General features: G+C 43.5%; 2 protein-coding genes across 2 annotated transcripts in view; both read left to right on the plus strand.

Annotated features, from left to right (window-relative positions):
- The window catches only part of MYZAP (myocardial zonula adherens protein), an 87,246-nt gene extending 84,325 nt beyond the window's left edge, over positions 1–2,921 (plus strand). The window contains exon 13 of the mRNA XM_037053979.1: positions 1,953–2,921. Coding sequence (XP_036909874.1) covers positions 1,953–2,049 — 97 coding nt within the window. The 3' untranslated portion in view covers positions 2,050–2,921. The remainder of the gene's footprint in view (positions 1–1,952) is intronic.
- Positions 2,922–16,996: 14,075 nt separating this feature from the next.
- Positions 16,997–25,484, plus strand: POLR2M (RNA polymerase II subunit M). Its single transcript, XM_037053981.1, has 4 exons — positions 16,997–17,259; positions 19,121–19,765; positions 22,093–22,297; positions 24,502–25,484. Exons 1-4 carry the CDS (start codon positions 17,147–17,149, stop codon positions 24,646–24,648), a joined length of 1,110 nt encoding a protein of 369 aa, XP_036909876.1. The 5' UTR covers positions 16,997–17,146; the 3' UTR covers positions 24,649–25,484.
- The last annotated feature ends 301 nt before the right edge of the window (positions 25,485–25,785 follow it).

A 25,785-nucleotide genomic window follows, 5' to 3' on the forward strand; every position in this document is an offset into this window, starting at 1 on the left:
CATTGCATCAATCAGGTTAAGAAATGTCATTGCTGTAATAAACAGTCCGGAGACCTTGGGGGCTGAACACAGTAAAGATTGACTCCCCACCATAGTCTAAGGCAGCTTCGTATGAGCCTTGCTCCACAGGGTTGTTCAGGAGCCCAGGATTCTCCCATCCAGTGACTCTGCCTGGGTTTTGGAGTCCTCTCAGGTCCTTTGCTGTATTCTCTGCACGAAAGGAAAGATCATAGAGATTTGTGTAGGAGATTTTTACAGACTAACCATTGAATAATGCAGGAATTAGGGGCACCAATCCCCATGCAGTGAAAAATCTGAGGGTAGAAAGTAGGCCCTCAGCAAACATGAATTTCCAACTACAGACTGAGGATACCATTGTCCCTAAAAGAACATGAGTCTGAACTATGCAGGCCCCCACTTACATGTGGATTTAGAAACCCATGCTGTAATTCTCCTATGGCCGGTTCAGTTCAAACCCATGTTCTTCAAGGGTCCACTGTAAATGATTTCTCCTCATTTAGTCACATGGCCCACTGAATTATAAGGGAGGCTGGGAAATATAGTTGTATATATGTCCAGGAGGAAAAAATATGGGATATGTCTCTATCTTAGTCAGTAAATCCTATTAATTCTACTTCCCAAACATCTCCCTAACTTTTCCTTGCTACTTCACCTGCAGTGCTACTGTTAGAGTTCATTCTCATGGTCACCTCCTAAATAGCAAAAGTCTCCTAACTAACCTTCAGCCTCCAGACTGACCCCAGGCTGTCAACCCTCAACAGTACCAAAGAATTTTGCTAGAATACAGATATGAGCATATCATGTCCCTAAACCCCTTAGGAGCCTGTGGTGGTTCCCTGTCCCCTTCTGAACTCCTTAGCAGAGCATACCTCCACCTGAAAGCCCTCCTCCACCGGTCTTATCTCCAACAACTTCCCATCATGAAGTCTTTGCTCCATTTGAACCAAGTGTATCTATCTCCTTTCCACACCTGCGGCCTGTGTGTTCATCCTTCTTTGCCTTTGTACATCCTGCCCCTTTTGCCCAGAATTCCCATCTCCTCCTTTGCCCACATGAGGAATGCCTAAAAATCCTTCAAGACTCGTCCTCCTGTGGGAATTTCCAGGTGCCCTCCTAGTGATGTTAACTTGCTCTGCCCTCAGTTTGCCCATAATATGTTAATTGTCAAATTTAGGGGGGTCCTGGCTGGAAGGGAATATTGAAGAGACTTAAATGAAGGGATGATTTGTAGAGATGTGAGCAGCTTTACGGAAAATACCTGAGGGACAGGGGCAGAGACTGGAGCTAGCCACAGTAGAAGCTGTTACCAGCCTGGACCTGAAGAGGCGGGGGTGAAAGCTGGCAGAAGAGACAGAGGGCAGGGCTGCACCTGTAGCCTTTGCCAGAGGAGTATAGCCACTGCAAGCTGCCTCCTGGCCAGAAGGGAACAAATGTGCTCACCTCTCTGTGCTTCTGGCTTTTCATCTTTGGCAACCACACCCCAGTTGATCAAAGCCAGCTGGAAGCTAAAGGGTGAGGGCATCTGTTGGTAGTGACCTTCAGGTCAGCTTCCAGGGCTCAGAATGAGGTGGAGAAGGGGGAGAGTAGATCCGAATGGGCAAATGGAGAACGTGCAGCACGGCTCTTCGTGTCTCTGTTACAGCGGCGCCCTACGTCATATTAAAATTGTTTATGCACGTATCTTTCCTACCACTTTATAAGTTCCTTCAGTGCATGTTTTACATTTTCCTGGATCATTGATGCCTTGTGCGTGCTGAACCTTTAAAAGTTGCTACAAATAATGGTCCCTTATGTAACATTAAAATGAAATATTCAACTGCATTATTGCAGTCTATTTTCCAGTGTTGGAAAACCATTTCCTAGAGTTGTCTCACCCAAGAGCATGGAGAGTTTCGTTTTATCTTCCTGACCAGCCTTTTTTCATTTCTCAGTGAAGCAAATCGGACCCGTGAAATTGCGATGCCTTCCAGGAACTATGCCCCATATGCACGCGTGCTGGAGTTGACCATGAAGAAAAGTCTGACCTAGGCACTCGGAGACGTGCAGCGCACTTTTTACCGGTGGACAAAGGCCCTGGAACCCTGCAGCTTGAAGTCTGGAAAGGGTGACTGTTGCTTCTTCATACACACAGTTTAAGCCAGAATGGAAATTCCTGAGGTTCTGATCCATTTCTTAAAACATGAAGGAAAGTGGAGGGGGAGGGGAAGGGGAGGATAGAGGTTTACAAGGTCATATTTCAAACCCCAAACCAGCCTACCCTGCTGTACTGGGCCATCATTAGTTTTCCAAGTACACACTGAAATCCCGCCAGAAGAATTCTCTTACAATTTATTTTGTTTTACTAGACTTCAGTTGGGAGGAAAAAGGGCATTCGTTTGAAATTTCATGTTACTCATGCCAGGACCATTTGTTACTGCATGGAGGTGTGGTTTACCCGTGAAAGTATTAGAGGCAATACTTCTCTGGTACAGAGAAGCCTGTCCACAAGAGCATGGGCGCCCCTGGAAGCCTGGCCCTGGGAGGGAAGGATTCCCAGCACAGGTGCTGTCTCCTCTCGGTGCCGAGGTGGAGTGCAGGGTTGTGGCGACCACGGGAGATGGTCCCTGAGTGGGCAGACATGCTTCATTCTGACATGCGGGTCCCTCAGTTTAATTCGTGCCTTATGCCTTTATGGAGCCAGCGGACACCACTGTATTTATTACTCAACCCATGATTCTCTCTTCTTTCTCACTGTAACTGAAAGAAAATTTTGTTTGTTGTGGAAATTTGATCATTTCATGTTTTCAGTATTGATTGGTGTTTTTGTTAAATGAATGAGTAACTTGTTCATGCCTTCTCTACTTTGATATTATAATAACCTGTATCACGTCTGTTTAATAAATGCCATATATTTTGTTCTACTGATGCTGTTTCTGTGTTTTACCTGTGACTGTGTACAAGGGCTAGAATGCAGAATCGGACTTTGGAGTGAGTGTCAAAGTCAGGGCATGGTGAGTTTTCAGTCGGAATCCACAGGCGGCCAACACAAGGCCCGTGGTTGAATCCGGCTCTCTAGCTTGTTTTGTTCGGCCCAGCACCTTGTTTCTACCCATGGCAGCACAAAATCTCACTTAACAGTTAAAGAGTAGTTACATTTATACAGTCCTAAAATTACATTTGGCCTTTTGACGGCAACTGTGAGTCTGATGTGGCCCCAGGTGGAATTGAGTTTGACACCCCTGGATAGTCTATAGAAGCATTTGTAAACTGTAAGGTAGGGAATGTGTGTGTGGATTTTTTAACTCTGAAATTGAACTAGTTAACTCACCTTCTGAAAAGAGTAAGATACTGTACGTACATGGTTATGAAATACTAGTTTTTACTTAAAAAAAATCAGTCTCCCTGTTGCCTAGTCTTCCTATGCCCTACCTCCCCACTTCAAAAAAAAAAGTGCCAAAGGAAGAAAACAAAGCAATTCAGTTGGGTAAATCCCTGTGAGTCAGGATAGTATAGAAAGGAAACTGTGTATTGTATTTTGAAACCAGATTTGTATTGAAGTTATGGCTATAGGACCTTGGGCAAGTCATCAAAGCTCTCTGAATGTCACCTTCATCTTCTAAAAACCTGGGATAATCACACCTACCTGATCGGCTGCTGTGAGTGCTTCCTGAGGCGTTCACACAGAGGCACGGCCTGTGGCCCAGTGTGGGGAGCTCTGTGCCCCCTGGCTCCCCTCCCTCATGGAGGTGCTCTGGTGGTGAAAAAGCTTGCCCTGGGCAAACCCTAAAAAGGAGCATCTTGGAGAAAGTCAATGCTTAGGAACAGGAGAGGGAAGCTGGACTCTGAGTGACAGAGTCGGAAGCCCCTAGGCCTCTGGAGAAGCTGATCAGGAAGTCGTTTCCTAATGAAATGCAATGGCATAAAGAATGTCAGTTTTACTGGGACCAAGACAGGGATGGAAACTGCTCCGCAAACACCACCATGTTCCCTCTTTTCTCTTCTTCCTAAAACAAGATAGGAAAACATGTAATGAGTAATTTTACATTCAAAGGGTACTATGGATCATTCCTCAGCATTAACGGGTCTCTATTTGGGCCCTGTGTATTTTTAAATATGTTTTCAACATGAGGAGAATTCTAAACATTATTTGAACTATTCAGAAAGACAAAGTGAAATCCGCAGCAGTACAAACTGAAACTGAACGGAATAGAGAGGATCCTTCTTGATCCTTTGCCAGAATTAACTCTGGCAACTCCAGCCCTCCAGCCCTCCAGCTGAAAGAATTAACCCCAGCCCTCCACCTGAAAGAATGAGAGTCTTCAGCGCCCGAGTACAGGTTGTGTGCTGAATGGCTCCAACACGATGTGGTAAACGTACTCTACTGAGACAAAGAACGGCAGTGTAAATCATTCCCCAGTTAATGCTTTTATTCTGCTCCTTGCAGACTTTTACACACACACTCCCTCCATTTATTTGTTTTGTTCTCACAGCAGATATGACCCACCTCTGAGCTGCAGAATCGAGGTATTTAGAAATGCGGAATCTGGGGTCTCTGGAACCTGGTCGCTTAGTGCATGCCTTGGGCAAGTCACGGAATCTCTTCAATCCGTGTAAAATGGGAATAGGGACAGTCCTTTCCTAACCTGGGGTGGTGTGAAGATTAAAGAAGTTAATATCTGCGAAGTCCTCCGAATAGTGCTTGGCATATAGCAAGCACTCAATAAATGCCACCTATTAACATTACATACTTGTGTAACAAGTCTTCACTTACTATGATAATTCTTTATATATAACTATCTCATTGTTTCTTACGATTAATTGAATTCCATTTTATTGATATACTATGATTTACTCAACCTATTCTGGATTCTTGGAAATTTAAAGGTTCTCTTTACTCCTCTTTGAACAATCTTCTGATGAACTATCTTGTACAATACGACTTTCTACACTTTCCTTATTATTTTCTCAGGATATATTCCTAGAAAAGGAATTGCTGGGTCAAAACTTATGTACACTTAAGTCTTTCAGTGCACATGGTCCAATGTGGCCTGTGGAAGTTTGGATCCACTGAAACTCTCACCAACAAGATAAGAGTGTGGTTTCCCGACTCCTTTGCCAACATTGGAAATGAGAAATGGAGGAGTATATAAAGTTGCTTGCTTCAGGCAGACGCGTCCATCCCCCAAACAGGCAGTGAAAAAAAGTTCTTTCAGGATATTGCCTTTGGATACCTGAGCTCAGGGACTGCAGGTGTGATCTGCAGGCCCGTAGGCTTCCCCAGGGCCCAGAGAGTGTCTGGGCAGCTGACAGGAAACAGGTCTGGGCTCAGAAGGAGCAGGTGTTCCCCAGGACCCTGGAATCAGAGAGGGCCTGCTGCTTAGTGAGCCAGAAGCAAGAGCCAGCTGTGAGACAGAAAAGAATCAGGCCATGGGCCTGACAATGGGGTTTGAGTCTGTCTGGGACATGCCCCAGAGGGCAGCTTTCAGAGCTAGCTAGGGAGGGAACGTGTGGGGAGTGCTTGGAGTTGGGTGATAGGACATGGTCACCCCTTGGAGGGCACACTAACCAAGGATGACCCTGAACTGGTCTGTATGTCTACTCCAGGCACCCATTTTCTCTCCAGCAAATGCTATCTGCCTGCTCTAGGAACTGCGGGGTGGTTCTCAGGCAAGGGGTAGGGAGCTCAGGATACATCGGATCATCCAGACTCGTCAGGGGCCCAATTCAGCTGAACCAGCACGTGCGGGCTGCTGCATGCCAAGTGCTAGGGAAACAAAGGTGTGCACCTCGAGACTCTGTCATCTCCAAAACCTGTCTCGGAGAGTCAGGCTCCTCCTGAACTTTGGCTGTTTCTGTATCCTAAGGGTACTTGTTTTCAAGTACCTTTTCAAAGCTTTTCTATTCTTCCATCTAATGATCAATCCTTACATCCATTTTCTGTGTCTGCAGTGATGTAAGGGCCTTGGGGGCAGTTTCCCATAAAGGACACATAATTTGGAAAGGACCATTGCAAACCTTGATGAGCATGAAGACATCTACAAATGAAATGTATTCCACAAAGAGCCTTGGCTAGAGGATGCAAAGGAGAGCAAGATTGCCAAGATAGCACAGCCTACACATACTGAATCTTCACAACAGTTCTGTGTGGAAGATATTATTACCTTCATTTTGCAGATAAGGCAATCAAAGCTCACAGAAATGAAACTCAAACTCAAAGCCACACTGATGCCAGGACACAGGTGGGAAGCATGGAGTTGGTCGGTCCCAGGTCTGCCAGTGAATGGCGGTACCCCCTTGGTCAGGTCATTTCAGCTCTCAGGGGCTTGGTGCCCCAGGAAGCAGCTTTGCTTAGGAAGTAAATGGAATTGCACTCCCCCCATAGTCTTGCTGTACAGACCATGCAAAAGAGCATGGAAAAATCCAGCCCTGCACCAGAGACATGCCAATTGATACCCGCTATTATCACTAGTAACTACTAGGAAAGAGGTGTTGTATCATGAATATTTGCAAACCCAGGGATTTCCTCTTATTGGACTCATACTAGAGACTTGGATTGTGCAGAAGGGAAAGTGGGGTGGGGAATGTGGCTGGTGGGTAGATAAGCAAGAGATTAAGTAGTTTTTCCTTCATATGCAAACTTGAGAATAACTCATTTGACTTTGTCAGGGAAGGAAAAGCTCGAAATGGAGACTGAAGATGCATTTCTGGAAAGAGAGACCAGAGGCAAAGAGGCCAGAGGTAGATGCTACTAAATTGGGGGCTAATTTGATTACACAGAATCAGATTACTAATAGATGGTGAGAAAGATAAGTGAAAAAAGTTTTTTTGCCCTTAGATATTTAATTGTTTTAGCACCGTTTGTTGAAAAGTCTACCCATTTACCCATTTTCCACTGAATTGCCTTTGTACTATTGTAGAAAGTCAGTTGGCCAGATAGGCATAATTCTATTTCTGTATCCCCTATTTTGTTGTATTGATTCAGTCGCCTTTCTTGACACCAATACCGTGCTGTCTTGATTACTGTAGCTTCATCATAAGCCAGGTAGTGCCCAACTTTGCTCTTCTTTTTCAAAGCTGTTTTGACTATTCTAGGTCCTTGGCATTTCCATATGAACTTTACAGTCTGTCAGTGTCTACAAAGGGGCTGCTGGGATTTTGACTGGGATGGTACTGAGCAGATAGGTCCCCAAAGAGAACACCGAGAGCTTGCTGTGTTAGGCATCGTTGGCAGGGCTGGGTCAGCTCTCAAACGTCAGGAGTGGCTTCTCTCTTCATCAGTTGGGAAGGTACCAGGTAAAAACTTGCATAATGTATTTTGATAAATATACAGTATAATCTTTGTGGAATTCCGAACAAAATTTATAAGAAACGTTAATGTGTGCCCAAGGACCATAAAACTGATGTAATTTGAATGCAATAAAATATAAATAAATGGCAAACAGTTCTTGGGGGTTTTCTCTTAATTTTTCAATACATACTTTCGAGTTTTAACATATAGCATTTACAGCATTCACCTTCCTGAATTAGGGGTAGGAGAGGGGTTGAGAAATAATTAGTAGGCAATTTTTTGGCCCTGGGACTTTTCTTGTAAATGTTTTCTTTGGCAGCCTAACTCTTGAGAACAGGAAGTTACTCTCTTGTTACAGATTTAAGAGTTTTCTGAGCCAAATAACAGAAAGCTGGATTAGTTCTGAAATGAAGGGGGAAAAAACCAACAACTCTAGGCTCTTGCTGGAGATTAATGACATCTTGCAAATATTTTAATTCTCCCCTTTCCTCTTAATTTGCCACCTCCTAAACAAAACACATTCCACCAGAAAAAACTGAACTGGTCACTCTGTGGCCCAACCCTAAAATAAAGTGTCTTTATGGTACCCACAAATTTATTTAAACATTTTGGGGGGCTGAAGGGAAGGAAATTAAGGATTATCTCATGTTAACCTTTTTTCCTTATGAAATTTTCAATATGAATTTAAAGTAGAAAATGAAGTTGTAAAGATGCTAATGTGTCCATGGTGATCATAAAAATTTATAATTTTCTTTGACCTCTTAAAATGTTTTTTTGTTGTAGATAAAAGGGTTATATCGAGCTTTGTAGACAATGCTTATGTTTCGTTTGCCATGCTTGCAGACAGTTCTCTAGGAATCACTCAGAATAACAAGATCAGATGCTTTCGTTAGAGCACTTACCATCCTGACTATAAAATAAGGAAACTGGTCCCCTCCCCCTGAGAAAGGCCGTCCTTTGGGATTATAATTCACTTTTTACACTTGACTCCTGTGGAAACATAAAACAAAACCCTGTATTCTCAATGAAGTTTATAAAATGGGGGGACATTAATTCTGTGAATTATCCGAGAACCATTTGTGGGGATTCTTAAAACACAGAAGTCTTAGGAAGACTGAGAGGTAGAGCTAAGGAGCACTTTTCTGGAACAAGTGTATGTCTCCTGCTAGTGATTTTTCAGGAAATTTCTGTGATATAATTTCTAGCCTCTGTGATAAACAAAGAGTTGGGAAAATTTTTCACTTGTATTTGCATCACACCTCCCAAATCAAATGCCCTGGTGCCCAGAACATTTGTAAGGGGCTGAGCGGCTGGTGGGAGGGCAGCGGCAGGATGCTTGCTTGCCCAGGGGTAAGCACATGCTCCTCTTAAAATCATTCAGATTCGCAGTTCTGAAAATCTCCTAGTGGACAAACAAATTCACATCTGATAGATTGGATATGGCTAAAGACCCACAAGTTGCAACCTTTTATCCACATTGTTTAATGTTTTTTCCCATGCATTATATAAAAAAATACTTACACCTTCATACTAACTTTTCCCCAGTCTGCTCGAAATGATGTTCCTCCCACATCATTAATTACAGTTTGCTTGTCTTCTGCTATTTTGACAACTTCAGTTTTTTAAGAACCTTATAAACAATCTTAAATTACTCAGAGCTGTCATCTAGTAGATATAAAAATTAAATGAAGCCCAAGAATTCTAGGTGATGGAAAACATTATCCAGTCTCATAAGATACAGGCAACTGTGGGAGTCTAGCAAAGGTTGATAAAACCTGAAACTTCATCAGTGTTGGATGAGTATTTATTTAAAGGGAGCTACCTGCTTCCTGGTTTACTGCATACCAAATATTTCTTCTCAACATTTATGAGCTTAAATAGATGCAGATGTTGCCAAAGAATATATTATAACATTAATCATCCTGGAATCATATAATTTAAGTGTTGAAAGGCATCTTGGAGTCTGTCTGGTTCAATACCCTCATTTTAAACAGGAGGAAACTGAGGCCCAGAGAATTTAATTGGCCACAAAGTTGGTGGTATCCAAACCCTCTTCCCCAAAAGTCATAGTAGGGGATTGAAACAAATTTCCCCACCAGCCCTTCATTTTCTGACCTGGATCACCTTTATTGTCCTTTATACTATGTCTGACTGTTGTCTCCTCCAATTTTGGAGGAAGAAAATCAAGGAGGGCATTTTCTTTTCTTAATAATCCCCCAGACTATATTATATGTTCTATGGGCAACCCGTGCTCCTCCCCTTCTACTTCCCCTAGCTGAAGCTTTTCAGAGCTGTGTTCTTTGTTTCACACAAGACAGAAAGTTGAAGGCAACAGACACTGGGTTCTGGCCAGGTGTAGTGAGAGGAGATGAGTGGTTAGTCTTCTCTGACTTCATTCTGCTGCTGATGACCAGTTCCTTTATTTTACGGCCTCGGAGGCACATCATACTCCAAAGGGTGAGACATCTGGTGTGCTGACATTATTGGAGAGACCTGGTTCTTCTTTTCCTCCACTAAAAGTACGGCTCCCACCTCCCTTCCTGATGAAACTTGAAAGAAAATTATGAAATCTCACCCTTCAGTGACTTTGCAAATTACCTCCCTTACCCTCCTTTTCTGTTTTGTGATAAATGTATGTGAAACCATCGTCCCTCAAACATAGAAGTAGTATAAACATATTTATCAGGACATGTTTTACTAATGAGATAATTCTAATAGCCAGACTTATATACTAGATAGATGCCTTATGAAAATTTTAGATGAGGCCCATTTACATACAGGAGGCTCTGCTTCTTAGCATGGAATTGGAAACAAGTCTAAGTAAAGTTTGGTTGTTACAGCCTCCCTTTTCTGCCTGCCCTTCACATTCTCCAAATCCTGGAGAGGAGGTCCTCTAGGGTCTTCCTGCTATCCTAAACTCACTGCTGTGATACTCTCTCTGGTCTAGTCTTCCTTTCCGGTTGCTCAAAATTAATTCCATTTTTCTCCCTTTCCCACCTATCAAATTCTACTCTTTTAGTGCAAGTCATCACCTCAGCTGGGCTTTTGTGAGAAAGCCATTTGGAACAAATTCGCACTCATGTGTAAATGACTTATAGTCCACAACCCTTCTGGAAAGATCTGTGGTCTCAAAGGAAGATCTTTATTAACCAAAAATCTTATTGGTGTAATTTCAGCTAATATGTGAAAGGAAAATGAAGTCAATCAAGGGGAGGGGGAGATATTTCAAATGTTGCTTAATATTCTGTCCCCTACACTGAGAGGAGGGGCCTCAGCTACAATGTCTGAACAGTCTGTACCAAAGATCAGCACATGTGATGTTACAGGACATTCTTTTTTCTGGTTTGTGAGTTTATTCAAATGAAAACTTATGGAAAGATGCTATTCAATCACAGTCACATATCTTCCTCAAAATAAAGTCACTTGGAGCTTTTGAGAATTAAACATTTCACAATTTCTTTTTCCTAAATGATTTCCCACACTATCAAAAAGATCATAAAACACTGTGGTGGCCTTAAATGAGAGATTTGACACCAAACAGCACTCAACCACGGGAAAGCCTGGAGAGGAAACAAAATTTCTCCCCCTTCAACTTGAACCTTGTTTGGCTGGGATTTTCTCACCAGAGTCTTCCTATTTTTTTTTTTTTTCCATGGGCAACTGCCCTCTTGATTAATCCCATTTCCCTCCTCTTCGTTTTTCCAAGCAGCTGAGCAAACAAAGATGCAGGCACCCATTTTAACGCGCTTCCTCCCCCCAGCCCTCTGGGATGGGCTGTCTGTTCATCCTGTTCATGCACCCGGAGCCTGACTGTGCTTGCACGGAGCAACAGGGTCTGCTGTCAGGATTAATTTTAATAGGCCACAGTCTGTCAACTGGGAACCACAGCTCCGGTAAATGGCTTTAAATGACTATTTGCTGATAAAGAGGGAGATATGAGCTGAAAATTTGGTCCCTCGTTTCAAACAGTTTGGATAACTAATGCAAAAATTTACTTTTAGTGTGGAGTACATGCTCTTTACAGCCTAAACTTGTGGGCAGCTGAGGAAAACCTTTCGCTGCAGTGGGATCGCCATGGAATACAAAGAGGGGACATATGACATTTTGTAGACGTGTAGAATTTTAGAGCTGGAAGGGAAATGAATTTATCTGTGAATTCCTCAGCACAAAGCTTCCTGTGAAGCTCTCTGTGTCTGATTCTGTGCAGAGAAATGTCATCCCTCCTGCTGCCACGTCTACTTGTCTCCCTCGTTGCCAGTTCCGTTCCTTTCACTGTGTCGTTCTAATGCTCTCTGTTTCCTCCCTTACTGTCTCTTGAATAACTGGCCAGGGCTCCTGTCAGTGATGTGTGAAGTTCTGCACTGAGGGACAAACAGAAGAGGCGGCAGTGCAAGTCTGGCCCAGAGTTGGAGGGGTCAGGGGGTCGAGCACTCGTCTCTCCCTCTGTGCCCTGAGCACGGTCCCCAGCGCACTGTCTCTCTGCGAATGCAGTTTGGAGAGTGAACGGAAGAGGAGGTTTGGTAAATGGCATGTAGATGTCAGCTCTTATTGTTCAATAAAGTCTTTGGTTTATCATTCTTTATTAAATTTTTATTAGCTATGGCTGCTATGGTTTGTTGGAAAATCCAGCATGTTCCATTACTAAATGGAAGCTTTAAAAAAAACATGGAAGATAATAGAATTTTCTCTGAATTTGTTTCTGACACACTGGTTCCCGTCTCCTCTCCACGTGCCCAGCACATAGCAGGCGCAGGCCAAGAGCTAGCCTTCCTGCTCCTTGGTCAGCTCTCTCACCCTGAAGTCCAGGTATCAATCAAGTCTTGACTTTCCTAACAGATCAATGCTATTGGATTCTGTAAAATGAGTCTCTTATTTTTAGGATTTGGTTCATGTGATTATCACTGCAAGATAGTCCAGAAGCCTGGAGACCCAGGGAGAAGCCCAGTTCAGGTCGGTCGGGTACCTGCTGGCAGAATTCCTTCTTGCTCAGGAGAAGTCAGCCTGTGTTCTAGCAAAGGCTTACCTAGTTGGATGAGGCCCACCATGTTATTGAGGGCAATCTGCTTTACTCAAAGTCCACTGATTTCAATGTGAATCTCAGCCAAAAAAATAACCTTCACAGAACTATCTAGAATAATGTTTGACCTGATATCTGGGCACTATGGCCAAGTTGACGCTTAAAATTAACCATCACAGGCTTCTTTGTTGGTGATCTCTGCTTCTAATGGCCTTGTCTGGTTTCAGTACCTGACCATCCACTCCTTTAAATTCTCTTTGGGACCAGTTTCCCACTAACCATAGTCTGCTGCTCAAGTTTGGCTAAATATTTTATTCTCACTTTCCTCACATGCCAGTGCCACAACGACAATGAGCTTCTGCCACGTTGGCCAACCCTAGGCAGAGAGATTGGCCATGCTGTGCCTGGCCCTGGCCATACCGTCCTCCCCACAAACCCCCAGTAACACCAATGTGGTGGCCAGACCGTCTCTGTGTGCTGAGTGGTCCAATGAGTGTGGAACTGAGCACTTTCAGTCCTTGCTGCCTTGAGACTGGTGTTTTCCACATCAGTATTCCAAGGTGAAGGAAGCAGAGTTAGATTTAAGGAAAACACCTGTCTGGCAGCAGAGGAAAAGGGCAGCTTAGACTACAGGTCGGGAGATCTTTTAGGAGATACTGTTGTGGTTCACTCAAGGGCTTGGACGGAGACAGTGGAGGCAACCACCGGTGTATGGGAAGGTGCTGAGAGGGTGGCAGGAGGGAGAGTGCACAGAGAAAAGGTGTTTGGGCCACAGGATTTCATGACTAGTTGTGTTGAGGGAAAAAGAATAGTCAGATATCAACACCGAGTTTCTGGTTAGGGCAACTAGATGAATGGTATTGCCATTAAACAATGTGAATTTTAGGAAGGAAGAGTGGGCTGGGGGAAGAAAATATGAGTTCAGTTTTAGACAAGTTGAACCTAAGAAATCTTTGGGACATCCAGGTGGTCAGGTCCTTACCCTGACTCTCCTTCCAGTTGCAGAAGAAACTGCAGAGTTGAGAACCCTGGCGAGACTAGTAACATGGGATTTATGGTAGGACAGAGTTTTAAGGAGAAATTCATGAACAGGGTCAGATCCAGCAAGGAGGAGAAAGACTAAAAACTGCTCCTCGGGTTTGGCAGCCAGGACAGGGTTCCTGGCACTGGGGTGAGTGGTGACAATGTGCTGTCAGAGAGAATGGATACGCCATTTGGGAAGCCAAGCTCGAAAAAAGAAGAGGGTGGAAGCTAGAGGGGCGCTTTCAACAGCTCTACTGGGGGTATAACTGACATGCTGTACCCTGGACATATTTAAGTGTATGATGTGATAAGTTGTGTCTTATCAACAATCAAAATATCCATCACCCCCAAACGTTTTCTCCTGCCCCTTTGTAATTTTTGGCTCCAGCCTCTCCCTGCCACCCCACATCGTCAGGCAATCACTGATCTGCTTTCTGTCCCTATAGAATTTCATATAAATGGAATTGTACTGTATGTACTCTTTTTTCCTGGCTTCTTTCATTGAGTATAATTGAGATTAATTGAAGCAGTTACATATATGATAGTATTTAGTCACATGGACATATCATAATTTGTCATTCACCCAGTGATGGACATTGAGTTATTTCCAGTTTTTTAAAACCAGATTTTATTTTTTTATTTTTAGAGAGAAGGGAAAGGGGGGAGAAAGAGAGCGTAATAAACATCAGTGTGAGAGAGAAATATCAGTTGGTTGCCTCCTGCACAGGCTGGAGGACTGAATCCTCAACCCAGGAATGTGCATTGACTGGGAATTGAACCAGTGACCTTTTCACTTTGCAGAACAATGCCCAACCAACTGAGCCACATTGGTCAGGGCTGTTTCCAGTTTGGGGCTATTACAAATAAAGCTGCTGTCAACATCTATGAACAAGTCTTCATATGGACATACTTTCATTTCCCTTGAGTAAAAACCTAGCCGAGGAAGGCTGGGTCATATGGCAGGTTTTAAGAAACTATGAAACTTTTTAAAAGTGGCTGTACTATTTTACATTTGTATTAGTTGCTCCACATCCTTTCCAACACTTGGCATAGTCAGTCTTTCTAAGAGTGGTATCTTAGAAAGAGATAATAATAAGTAGTATCTTATTCTGAGAGTTGTGGAGTGGTATCTCATTGTGTTGTTAATTTGCATTTTCCTGATGGCTAATAACATTAGTCACTTTTCATGTACTTATTTTCCATTTGTTAATCTCCTTTGGTGAAATGTCTGTGCAGATCTTCTATAATCTAATCTCCAGTGATACTTCATCACTTTTACCATTTGTATCACTTTGGCCATATTTTATCTGTCAGAAGCAAGACAGAAAGTCCAGCCCACATTCAATGGGAGGGGATTACACTGGGCCAGACTGCTGGGGGTCACCCTAGATGCTGCCAATGACAGATGGCTTCCTATTTCTCTCGGAATAAAATTTAATCTCCATTTCCTGGTCTACAAAAGCCTGCAAGATCTAGCTCTTTTTGATTCTTGTTTGGCTATGCTGAGCTCTTTTTTCTTGTAGAGCCCTACAGTTGTTCTTCTGTCTACTTGGGATGCTTTGATGTCAGTCTGTTCCCATGGCTAATTGCTTTTTGTCATTCAGGTCTCAGCTTATGAATTACCTCCTCAGAAAAATGAACCTCAATCACCCAATCAATCAAGGTAGCCCCTCAATCACTCCTTATCACATCACCTGACTAGATCTCTATGTGGCCCTTATGCTGTCTAATAGAATGTAGGTTTGAGTGTGGCAGGAAACTGGTCTCATTTATCATTATGTATCCAAACCTAAGTAGAAAGATTGCCTATGGGTGTTGCTACAAAGTCAGATAGTTATTATGACATCTTGAATTCCTGAGCTAGGTTATGTGAAAGAGTCTATCCCATACTACGGAAAATATCTTTACAGTCTTTATAGTTAATACTTCTATAAAAAAGCTTAAGATTTGTATATACAAATGGGACATTTCATTAAGAAGAGGAGTGTGAGGGAAAAGCAGGGAGAAAAATTATGAGAGGGAGATTTAGCCAATATGTGTTAGGGGAGAGAGAAAGTACCAACATAGACTCCTTATAGAATTCTCAGACTTTACAATTTTATTAGAAAGGATAAAGAAATCACCATGCATAACACAATTGGAGAGGCATAATATGCTTTATGTAATGAGGTTCTAACTCAACTAAGCACTGTAGTTATGCTCAAAAAAGAGCAGCGGTTTGGATTGAAATAGTCTAGGGAGGTGGCGAGACTTGAGCTAAGATTAAAAATGGGCCAGGGGAAAGGGGCAGCCTTCCACAAGAGGAAAACAGCTGGGGGCAAAATTCTGAGACTTGACAGAAAGGCATCCTTGCCTCGAAGACACCTGTGGTCCAAGATCAGAAGAAGGGGTTCACTACTGTAGTGAAGGGGTTCACTACACAGCCTTCAGCTATGACCCAGGAAGAAGATGAGGGAGTTTTGGAGTAAATTGCCAAGGGACAGCCACGTAACCGAAGGGTTTTACTCAAGTATTTCTTATTTAGCTAGGGTTATTGAAGTCCTTGAAAGCAGAGTTAATGTTGAGAATTTTGATACGTGAGTTAAATCTTATCAGAATTGACTAGATTGAGAGGATAGAGAAATGGTTTCAACTATGCTCCCTGGAGTAGCTTTAGATTTTATCTAGAGCTTCTGTCTGATTAGGGGGAAATTGCTGTTTTTATTGTTAGCACCTTACATAGCATAGAGAAAACTTACATTTTCTGCGTCAAAGAATGGGGTGGCAGTGTTGGAAATGATGGGAGCATTCAAACCTCCCAAATGATATTTGCTGTGACTCTTGCATGCTTCTATTCTTTCCTTTCAGGTCTGGGAGCTGAACTATTGAGGAAAAGGCAAAAGCTGGGTGTGATGCTTATGACGCTGCCTTCCTCTTCTCCGACAGTCTTTAAAACACTATCAATAATTTTAAACATTTGGAAATAGGCATAAAGTGAAGGAGATGTTCAAATTAGTGTTGTAGGAACAGCAGCTGGGCATTTGAGTGTGAAAGCTGGTGCCGTCACTATTTTGGGCACTGTAAATATTTACTTTGTTTTTTTGTGCTTCTGTTTTCCTATAGGCAAAATCTGAAATCGTTAAAGACAGTTTCTCAAGCCAGACACCTAATGTCTTGTAATAAATGCTAGAGGCAATGCCGCAAAATGAATACAAGTCTGGCTCCAAATGCCACAGAGTCCCATTAAGAAAAGGTGGTCCCTAAGGATCCTTCCAACTGTTAACATTTCAAGACTCCACTTGAGTTAAAGCGCGCCACACCGTAGCCCAGTGACTCCCAACCTCACCAATGGCTAACTGATCACTCAGGTTTTGACTTAACATTTCACTTTTCTGGTGCCCACACCAATCTTTCTATTACATTGTTTTATTATTGTCTGCCTGACCCCTCCATCACTTGCAAACGCCACAAGGGCAGGGTCTGTGGCTATTATCAGGGTCACAGTGGCACAGGGCAAAAACTTTTCGATTCGACAGATGAAGTGCTAATGCACAGAGAAGTGACAAACTCCGCGAGCGAGCGCCCAGTCGTGGGTTGATGCCAACCTTCCGTAACTTCCGCCCCTGCCCGCTCCTCCAGAAGCCCCTTCTCCTTGTCTGTGTTTTGGTTCCGGCGTTTCAATAAAGTTCGATTCGGCTCCCGAAAGACCAGTTCTTCCGGGAAAATGGCGACTCCCTCTCGTGCCCCGGAGTCCCCGCCGGCCGCGGATCTGGCGCCAGCCGCGGGGGCTGCCGAAGAAGCCGATTGCCCGCCGCCTCCCCAGCCTCAGCCCCAGCAAAATGTCCTTGCCGCCCCGCGGCTTCGAGCCCCAAGCTCTCGAGGACTTGGGGCAGCGGAGTTTGGCGGAGCTGCGGGAGATGTTGAAGCGCCAGGAGAGACTTTTGCGCAACGTGTAAGCTTGGGTCCCGCCGAGTCAGCTCCAGGCTCTGGGTTGGGGCTCCCTGGGACGCGCCCCTCCCTTCCCCAGCCCCATTCCCTTCCCTAGAAGGTGACCTCGCCCCAGTCAGCTGCATTTCAGCCCCGGCGCCGAGCGGACGGCCTACTGTCGCAGGGCGGGCCGCGTCCTGGCCTGGCGCTGCTGCCTGTGGGGTTGGCTCGTGTGCGGAGCCGCGGCTTTGCCAGTCCGCTCTTCGTCAGCTCCCTAAATCCTGGCTGGAACAACTTGTCAGTTTCATCTGTAGATTCTGTTTTCCCAGGGACCGTGGGAAATGGAAAGAGTGGGATATTGAGTGGTTTGTTGGGCAGAGAAAGTTTGACTCTTAACTGAGCTTGCAGACTTCATGGACTTGAGCGGGGCGTGATGTAATATGACCGTGATTTTAAAGGAAGCTTAAATTAGCTTGGTGCAGGGTGTTTTGAATGGAATAAGAAGCAGAAGACAGTAGGAGAGTATTTGCAGAGAGTTTCCCGGCAAAGAGGGTGAAAGAAGTGAACTAGAAAAGTAGTTGTGGGGTTGGGGAAACTACATCAGGCTTGGAATACTTTGGATAAGTAGTGGATGGACATGGCTGAAGTTTGCGGGGCGGGGAATAGACCCGAGGTTGATTTTACACAGGGTGTGCTGAGTTGATGGGAGAGTTAATCATATCTAGTTAAAAGCTGGAGAAGTGGACATGAGGCCCAAGAGAGAGTTGAGAAGGCTAGTAAAATGTAGGCATCTCAGCTGGAAGGCCTGTTTTGTTTTGTTTTTTGTTTTTAATTTTATTTATTTATTTATCTTTAGAGGGGAAGGAGAGAGGGAGAGAGACATCAATGTATGGTTGCCTTTTGTGCGTCCCCTGCTGGGAGTTGGCCTGCAGGGAACTGGCCTGCAACCCAAGCATGTGCCCTGACTGGGAATCGAACCGCGATCCTCTGGTTCGCAGGCCTGTGCTCAATCCACTGAGCTACGCCAGCTAGGGCTGGAAGGCCTGTTAATAGTGGAAATTGTGGGAATGAATGTAGTGTCAGAGAACAAATGTAGGGCCTGAGATGTAACCATCCCTCCACATTTATTCTATGGCTAACACGTGGGGTATCAGAAAAGGAACTTTGTTGCTTAGCAAAAGGGGCTAACAATCACTTGGGGGCTTCTTAAAGTATTTTGACTCTGTGAGAGTGGGTTTTTAATCTTTAGCAGCAAGTTAACTTTTTGGTCTCAGGACCTCTTTCTGCTCTTAAGACTTACAGAGTATTCCGAAGAGCTCTTGTATGTTTTATATCTATTGCTGTTTGTCAGTGTAGTAGGAATTGCAAGTGAGAAATCTTAAAAATGCAGGAATACACAAATGCACACATTATATTGCCCAGCAGAGAAATAGAAGTCACACATCTTGTGGCTTCTGGAAAACCTCACTCTCCTCATGGAGGAAATGAGAGTGAAAATGGCAAATAATGCTTTAGCATTATTACGGAACTACTTTGGCCTTGCAGACCCATCCACCTCCCTTCCTCAGGCAGGTCTGGAGATCATACTTTTAAAAGCTGTTGATTTTTAGGATGTCTTATGTAAGTATACGCTTTAAATACTTTTGCTGAAATCTTAATTAACTGAGACAATGAGGCATATTCCCTATCCTCCCTGGATCCCCTTGCTTTTTGGGGAAGGGTGGGTGGGTATTTGGATAATAACATTTCTGCTTCAGGGCAATTGAAAGTCAGATTTTTTTTAACTTAAAGATTGATATTTCTCCCTTTGAAGGTAGTGCTTTTTCTTGGTAGCCCAAGTTTAAAAACAAGGCTCTAATGTACACATGTTCTTTTCCATTTAACAGAAAATTCATTTGCAGATTGCCCGACAACGGTAAAAAGATCTTAGACTCTGTTGCCAAACTGAAAGCTGCCATTGCAGAACGTGAAGAAGTTAGAGGAAGATGTGACCTGTTTCATCCTGTTAGTTTAGACTGTAAGCCAAGGCAAAAAGCAATTGCAGTTGATGTGGACGTAGAAAAGGCCCAGAATTCTGACCAGATACTTGATTCTTCATCACTGGTTCCTGGCTGTTCTTCTGTAGATAACATCGTATCATCTGAAACAACCTCACAAGAACAGGGACTTGCACATTCTACTCACAAAGGCGGTGAAGAGGCTCCCGAGGTTGGAGACACAGTGAACAAGTGCCCAGGATCTAGCAGCAGAGCCAGTGCGCCTTCCTCACCTGAAGCTAGTGAGTGTCTCCCTCAGCATCGTGCATCAGGTCAAACAGAAGATAATTCCAGCAGCCCTGACGACCTATTTGTTGATAGATTACAGAAGGTCACCATTGCAGACCCAGGTGAACACCACTCAGAAGAAAACACGAGGACTGAGACCTTGACAGGCCTTTGTACTGGGACAGAGAAGAAGCCTCATTACATGGAAGTGCTAGACCTGCGAGCCAAAAACCCAGTGCCCCCAGCACGTAAATTTAAACCCAATGCGTAAGTACCATTCAAAACAGACCTGTCGTAGGAACATACTATTTGTTAAAATTAAAAAATTGGGAGCATGCTTTAAGATGAGTGGACTTCGTGTGAGACTTACGTGTAGTTAGGAACGAGCTTACTGTGGGAACAGTAAGACCAGCCTAGCCCGAGTAGAGGATTCCTGTTGAAAAATCCTTCAATATTTTAGCCAAATCATTGAAAAGGTTTTAAATAACAGATGAAGTATTAAATTCCAGGATACTTAGCTAGTATTTCATAATAAACAGATAATTTATTATGACTTTTTTTCAGAACCATTTTCTGGTATATAGCTCCTCTTTTGATTGAACTGTCAGCTAAGGAAAAGGAGATTGCAGGAGCTCATAGACTTTCTCAGCAAAAAATGTGTGCCCCCTGGGTGTAAGCAGTAGGTGCTGTGGTGATACAGAAGTAAAGATGCTCATCAAAGGGTTTAGGACCTAGGTGAGGACCCACGACTTACATTCTTGGACGAACATTAAATATATAACAACTTCAGAGGGAAGGAAACTGAGAGGGGTTTACAAAAACTGAAGACAGATTGAGGCCAGAGGGGGCAAAGTAACTCTGCTTCTAAGTTCCTTTTTATAGTTTCTGAGATCTTCAGAGAAAGGAAATCTGTTTGAGGAGAAAAGAATGTTGGTATGCAAATGTAACTTTCAAGTCAGGCAGCAGCAGCTGGTACAGCCTAGGTTCACAAGGGCATAGCATCGTCGGATACGAAGTAGTTAAAAACACCTACAACCATTTTTATTATACAGAGACGTTAAAGTTTAGTCCTACCCTAATTTAACCTCAAAACATTTTATTTCATGTAGAAAACCAGGATTATGTTACATTGATTTGTATTTAAGAATAAAACTAATCTTTGGTTAAATTTCTTTTTGTGTGCAAAGAGGTATCTTTCTACTAGGAAGACAGAAATGCGTAAGCGTTATTTAGTTAGTAAGTATAACAGAATACCCCATCCCGGTTTTTTGTTATGGTCCTTGAGCTGGAAGGGGTGGAGGGGAGGGAGTAGCAGTGAGAAGTAAGGATGTTGAAAGAGCAGCTCTTCTTGTGCAGTTAGAGCAGAGGAGGGAAGGCTGGGCCTTGACAGTCAGTAGGCGCAGGGGGAGGGGGGCTGAGGGGAGCCTGAACAGCAGCTTGGAGGTCGGAAAGAAGGGTAAAGTAGTGTCCTTTGGCTCCTGTACTGCCCTTCCCTTGGCCTCTTACCTGTTCTGGCTCCATTATCATTGGGATGCTGGAGGCTGCCCCCCCATCTACCTTTAGCCGAGGTCTTTCTAGAACTTGAGATTTACACTGCCACTTACCTATGAAATGTGACTATGTGGGTGTCTGTGGCACCTCAGGTTTATCGTATACAAAGTGGAACTCATTTCTTCCCAAACTGCCTGTCTCCCATGTTCCCTAAGTTATTAGTGTCACCTCCTTGCTTCCCCCCCCCCCCAAGGTGCCTTCCTGTTTCCTCATCTGTGTGTCTTCTAGCCACAAAGACCTACATAATATATTTCCTTGACCTTCATTCCTGATCATGCTTATCTTCATTCTCTCTCTTCAGGGAGGGCTGTCATCTCTCTCTTGGGCTATGACTATGGTCTGTTTAGCCTCAAGTCCTAATGCTTTACCAGTCCATCTTCTCCAGTGCTTCCAGAGCAAAATTTGTAAAATGCAACTCAGAACCTGCTACATGGAGTATTACTCTTCACTGTGGTCTGGACCCAGCCTACTTCCCAGGCTTATCTGGCCGCCTTTTCTGTACCTCCTGTGTGCTGCAGCCACGTGCCTCTCGGCCGGGGTGCCTTCTCCCCTCCTGTGCTCCCCTCCCGGAGCACCTTTTCCAGGACTCCTGAGATTTCACTATTCTGATGTTTTTCTGACAACCTCCCTGTCTCCCATTAGAACTGGCTGTTACTTCTGTACGTTCCCGTGTACAATGCATAGATGTGAGTCATGGTACCTGCAGTATTGTATGTGTGGGGGCAATAGTAGGTTTATAGTTATTTGGGAAATAATACAGTAACACAGGAATAAACTGTGTTTTGCATACTTATAACTGTAAACCTACTTCTGCCCCACAGTAGGTTGTACTGAAAGGGTTGACAATTTTATTTTCCTCTACTGGAGAGTAAGCTCTCTTGCAAATGTTTTTTGAGTGGGGGAAAAATGAAAGAAAAGGCAGCTTCAGTTCAGGTACAGGTTTGAGGAGAAATGGAAAGGGCAAAGAGCTAAGGGTGAAGGCCACTCTTGTGTGCACGAGTGTGTAAATGTATGTAAGATGGCCTAAGGCTCCTCTCCTTCAGGTTACCTTCCAAACAGCACGATTCATCCAGTCACCAGCAGAGAAGCGGGTCTCCTGTTTCCTCCGAGGAAAGACGGCGCAGGGACAAGCAGCATCTCGATGACATCACAGCAGCTCGGCTTCTGCCACTTCACCATATGCCTGCACAGCTGCTCTCCATAGAAGAGTCTTTGGCACTTCAGCAGCAGCAGAAAAAGAGTTATGAGGTATTTAAGAGTACCCGTTGTTTTCTGTCTGTATGTTAGATGCTGCTTACATAAGTCAGAATTTACTTTAGGTAGTTCAAGGAGGACAGCATTTAACAGAGGGACCAGGTGTTAGAGAAATGGTCAGTGAATGCCATTAGCTGTCAGATGTGTACCTCTGCTGTTCAGAGTCTTGAAGTTGCTAGAACTGCAGGAAGCAGCTGGAGGTGATCGCAGCTGTCTGCCACGTCAGACTGGTGTTGGCCGGGAAATTGGAGGAGAGTACCGCGAAATTCACATCTCTGAAAGCCCGTGTCATTAGACTAGTAGTGGTGTCACTTCTCATGTCTTCTAAAAACTTGCGAGAGCTTCTCCGTGGTGGAATCTAACCAAGAGCCCTGCAGAGAGAATCAGGAGAATGTGGTTTCCAGTTTCCGTCTCCTGTGACAACATGGGAGAGTGTGGACGGGGTGGAGGGACAGTATTGGGTTGCCAACAGACAATTGGACACTAAGCTTAAAAGCCTAATTTGCAGACCTCGTGAGGATAGAAAAATCTCAAATGTATGTTGCCTTAATCAAGTTCATATAGGACTGTCTTCAAAGATCTGTATGTTCTACACAGAACTTTAAATGTGCATATTGATGATTTTTGTACAGAATAATGAAATGGGAGAAACAAGTGTGAGAACCATAATGAGAAAAGAAAGTGTTCAATATACTTAGTAGTAATTTGAGCCTCCAGGAAAACAGCAACCTAGCTTCCTAATATTGCTTAGTTAGGTCTTTTTTTATTTTTAACTTTTTTCTTTTAAAGATTTTATTTATTTATTTTTAGAGAGAGGGGAAGGGAAGGAGAAAGAGAGGGAGAGACACATCGGTGTGTGTGGTTGCCTCTTGCATGATCCCCTACTGGGGATCTGGCCTGCAACCCAGGCATGTGCCCTGACTGGGAATCAACCAGTAATCCTTTAGTTTGCAGGTTGGGGCTCTGTCCACTGAGCCACACTAACCAAGTATGCTTAGTTAGATCTTAATCAGTTGTTATACACCAGTTGCTGCAAAACCAGGCTGTTCTTCTGCTTTGGCTTTTCAGACATGCTCAGTTTGCATGGATTAACATTTTCTCTCTCTTTTTTAAAAAGACTTTATTTATCTTTAGAGGAGAAGGGAAGGAGAGAGGGAGAGAAATATCAGTGTATGGTTGTCTCTTGTGCATCCCCTGCCGGGAACTGGCCTGCGTCCCAGCCATGTGCCCTGACTGGGAATCGAAACCCCAAGCTTAATCCACTGAGCTACATCAGCCAGGGCAGGATTAACATTTTCAAGGCACTTCTTCTTAAAGCCATTTTTTCTTCCTGTTAGTGCTTTAAAATTATTGCCTACTTACAGCTATAACATTGGTGAATTGTTCTTAAAGTGATCTATATGGTCCTAATTGTTTATCCTAAGACATTTTTAGGTTGAATAACAAGTACACTTCAGTTCAAAGTTGACCTCTTGGCAGAGTAGTAGTAGTAGCTCCCACTTTAGTTTTACCTTTTCAAAGTTCACGTGTGGGAGAAAGCATGGAAAGCATGAAGAGCTGAACTGGAAATGAGCATTGCCTCCTGCCATCAGTCGGCAGTAGTGTCCTTGGGTGTATACAAGCACATTTCCAGTATCTGGAATTTACTTGGACTTTTGGCTACATAGTAATTTCCAAGGGACTTTGTTTGGAGAAGGATAGGCAGCTTGGTAGTATTAATTTTTTAATTTCCACTGTGGTATTGAAATGTAACTCATAAGCCTAGAAGCTGTGATCTGATTTAGGAAAGATGATTGCCAGTTGGAGAGTCAGCACAGCATGAGTGGTTTTTGACATTTGGTAGCTCAGATTGTTCTGTGAGTTTGTATATGTGTGTGCCCACATACGTAAAAATATATCCGTGCTTGTAACTGTTGTAGTGCTGAGCTGGTTACTCAGTTTGTCCTGTAGAGGTGGGACATTTCCATGCCCTGTTCACTGGTGGACGTCTGTCACTACAACCGAAGCAGACTGGCAGCTCTCACGGCACAGCCCTGCTGTCCGTGTGGCAGACGCAGCTGCCAGGCTCGTTCCATTGCTGTAGGGCCCCGAGTGGAGTGGCATTCCTCTTCATTCCCGATTCTGTTTAAATGGCTTCACCTTGAAAAATTGTAGGGAGAAGATGTGTCTAACTTTTTGCTTTATGTTTTATTTTACAGGAGATGCAAGCCAGGCTCGCAGCACAAAAATTAGCTGAAAGACTGAATATTACAATGCAGAGCTATAATCCAGAAGGGGGGACTGCGAGGAAATACCGGGAAGTGAGGGATGAAGATGACAATCAGTCCTCTGATGATGGACTCTGAAGATGGACACTGGGAGACTCTCCCAGCTCGCTGCCTGCTGAGATGTCATTGGCTTCCACTGGACTTTCTAACAAGTATCGAGATCAGTGTCAGACATTGCTGAGGGAAATAATTTTATAAAGTTACACAAAGGTAGCTGTCAAAACAGTCCAGTTTGTCTTTCAGAAGATAATTTTCATGTGCTTGAAAAGTTTAATATTTGAATATTGTGTTTAACCACCTTGTATGAAAGTTTTGCAGTGTGTTGTGTGGTCTGATACTTTAGTGTATGGTAGAGCACATTTTTTTCTGTAAGCCAGATGAAAGCAGGTATCTGTTTTTTCCCCCTCCTTACCTCTATCAATATCTTACCTTTCAGGGAACTGTTTCGTTGTCCCAATCATCACCTAAATGAATTAGGAAGATATGGTTCCCTCTTTTTTTGAGTAATGAAGGGAGCAGTGTAAAGAATTTTAGGCATGTTTGCATGGGGTTATTGAGGTATTGGATGTGTAATACCTAGGAAGACACTTAGAAAAATGATTAAATGTTTTTTTCCTTCTGTCTTCCCTTGGAAGAATGTTATCTTCTGATTACAAATAAAGAGTACAGTTGACCCTTTAACAGTGTAGGGGTTAGGGCTGCCAACCTGCTTGGTAGAAAATTACAACTACATACTGATAGTTGATGCTGGAGGGTGGATGGTCTTTCTCAGTGACCAGGTGTTTGCAGAGTAACATGAAATACAGAAAAGCCTGGGAGGATTGATGAAGGTGACGGGAGTAGCTGTTCCTATGCTTGACCTGACCGGAGTAATGCTCTTAACAGACGGTAGGTTCAGTTCGGTAAAAAAAAAATCCAGTATTTTTCTTTAAGCTACAATTCAATTATTGTCAGTAAATTGTTTCCCCTCCCCCCCAAGAAGCCTTTATACATAGGCTGCAGAGACCTCAATCTATAAATACATGTTTATGTAACCTGAAAGGATTATATGATTGTTTCCAGAGAAATTAACCCAGTATCAAAGATTTCTTTAATATGTTGTGGCCTTTAAACAGTGTTAAAAGCAAGAATAAAATATTAATTAGAGGAACTTAAAAATGTTAATGGTGTGTTTTACTGGTGCTTACTTTAAAAGAGACTTTTCATATCTGTAAT

Source organism: Sturnira hondurensis, unplaced genomic scaffold (assembly GCF_014824575.4).
Source record: "Sturnira hondurensis isolate 20B ecotype Veracruz unplaced genomic scaffold, ASM1482457v3 Scaffold0008196, whole genome shotgun sequence".
NCBI classification, from domain to species: domain Eukaryota; kingdom Metazoa; phylum Chordata; class Mammalia; order Chiroptera; family Phyllostomidae; genus Sturnira; species Sturnira hondurensis.

Bases quoted from the DNA above. Each gene is read 5' to 3' on its own strand.
- POLR2M (XM_037053981.1), top strand. From the start codon at position 17,147: ATGTCCTTGCCGCCCCGCGGCTTCGAGCCCCAAGCTCTCGAGGACTTG. The intron at 17,260-19,120 runs GTAAGCTTGGGT...TCCATTTAACAG, and splicing joins GAGAGACTTTTGCGCAACGT to AAAATTCATTTGCAGATTGC. The intron at 22,298-24,501 runs GTATTTAAGAGT...TTTATTTTACAG, and splicing joins AGCAGAAAAAGAGTTATGAG to GAGATGCAAGCCAGGCTCGC.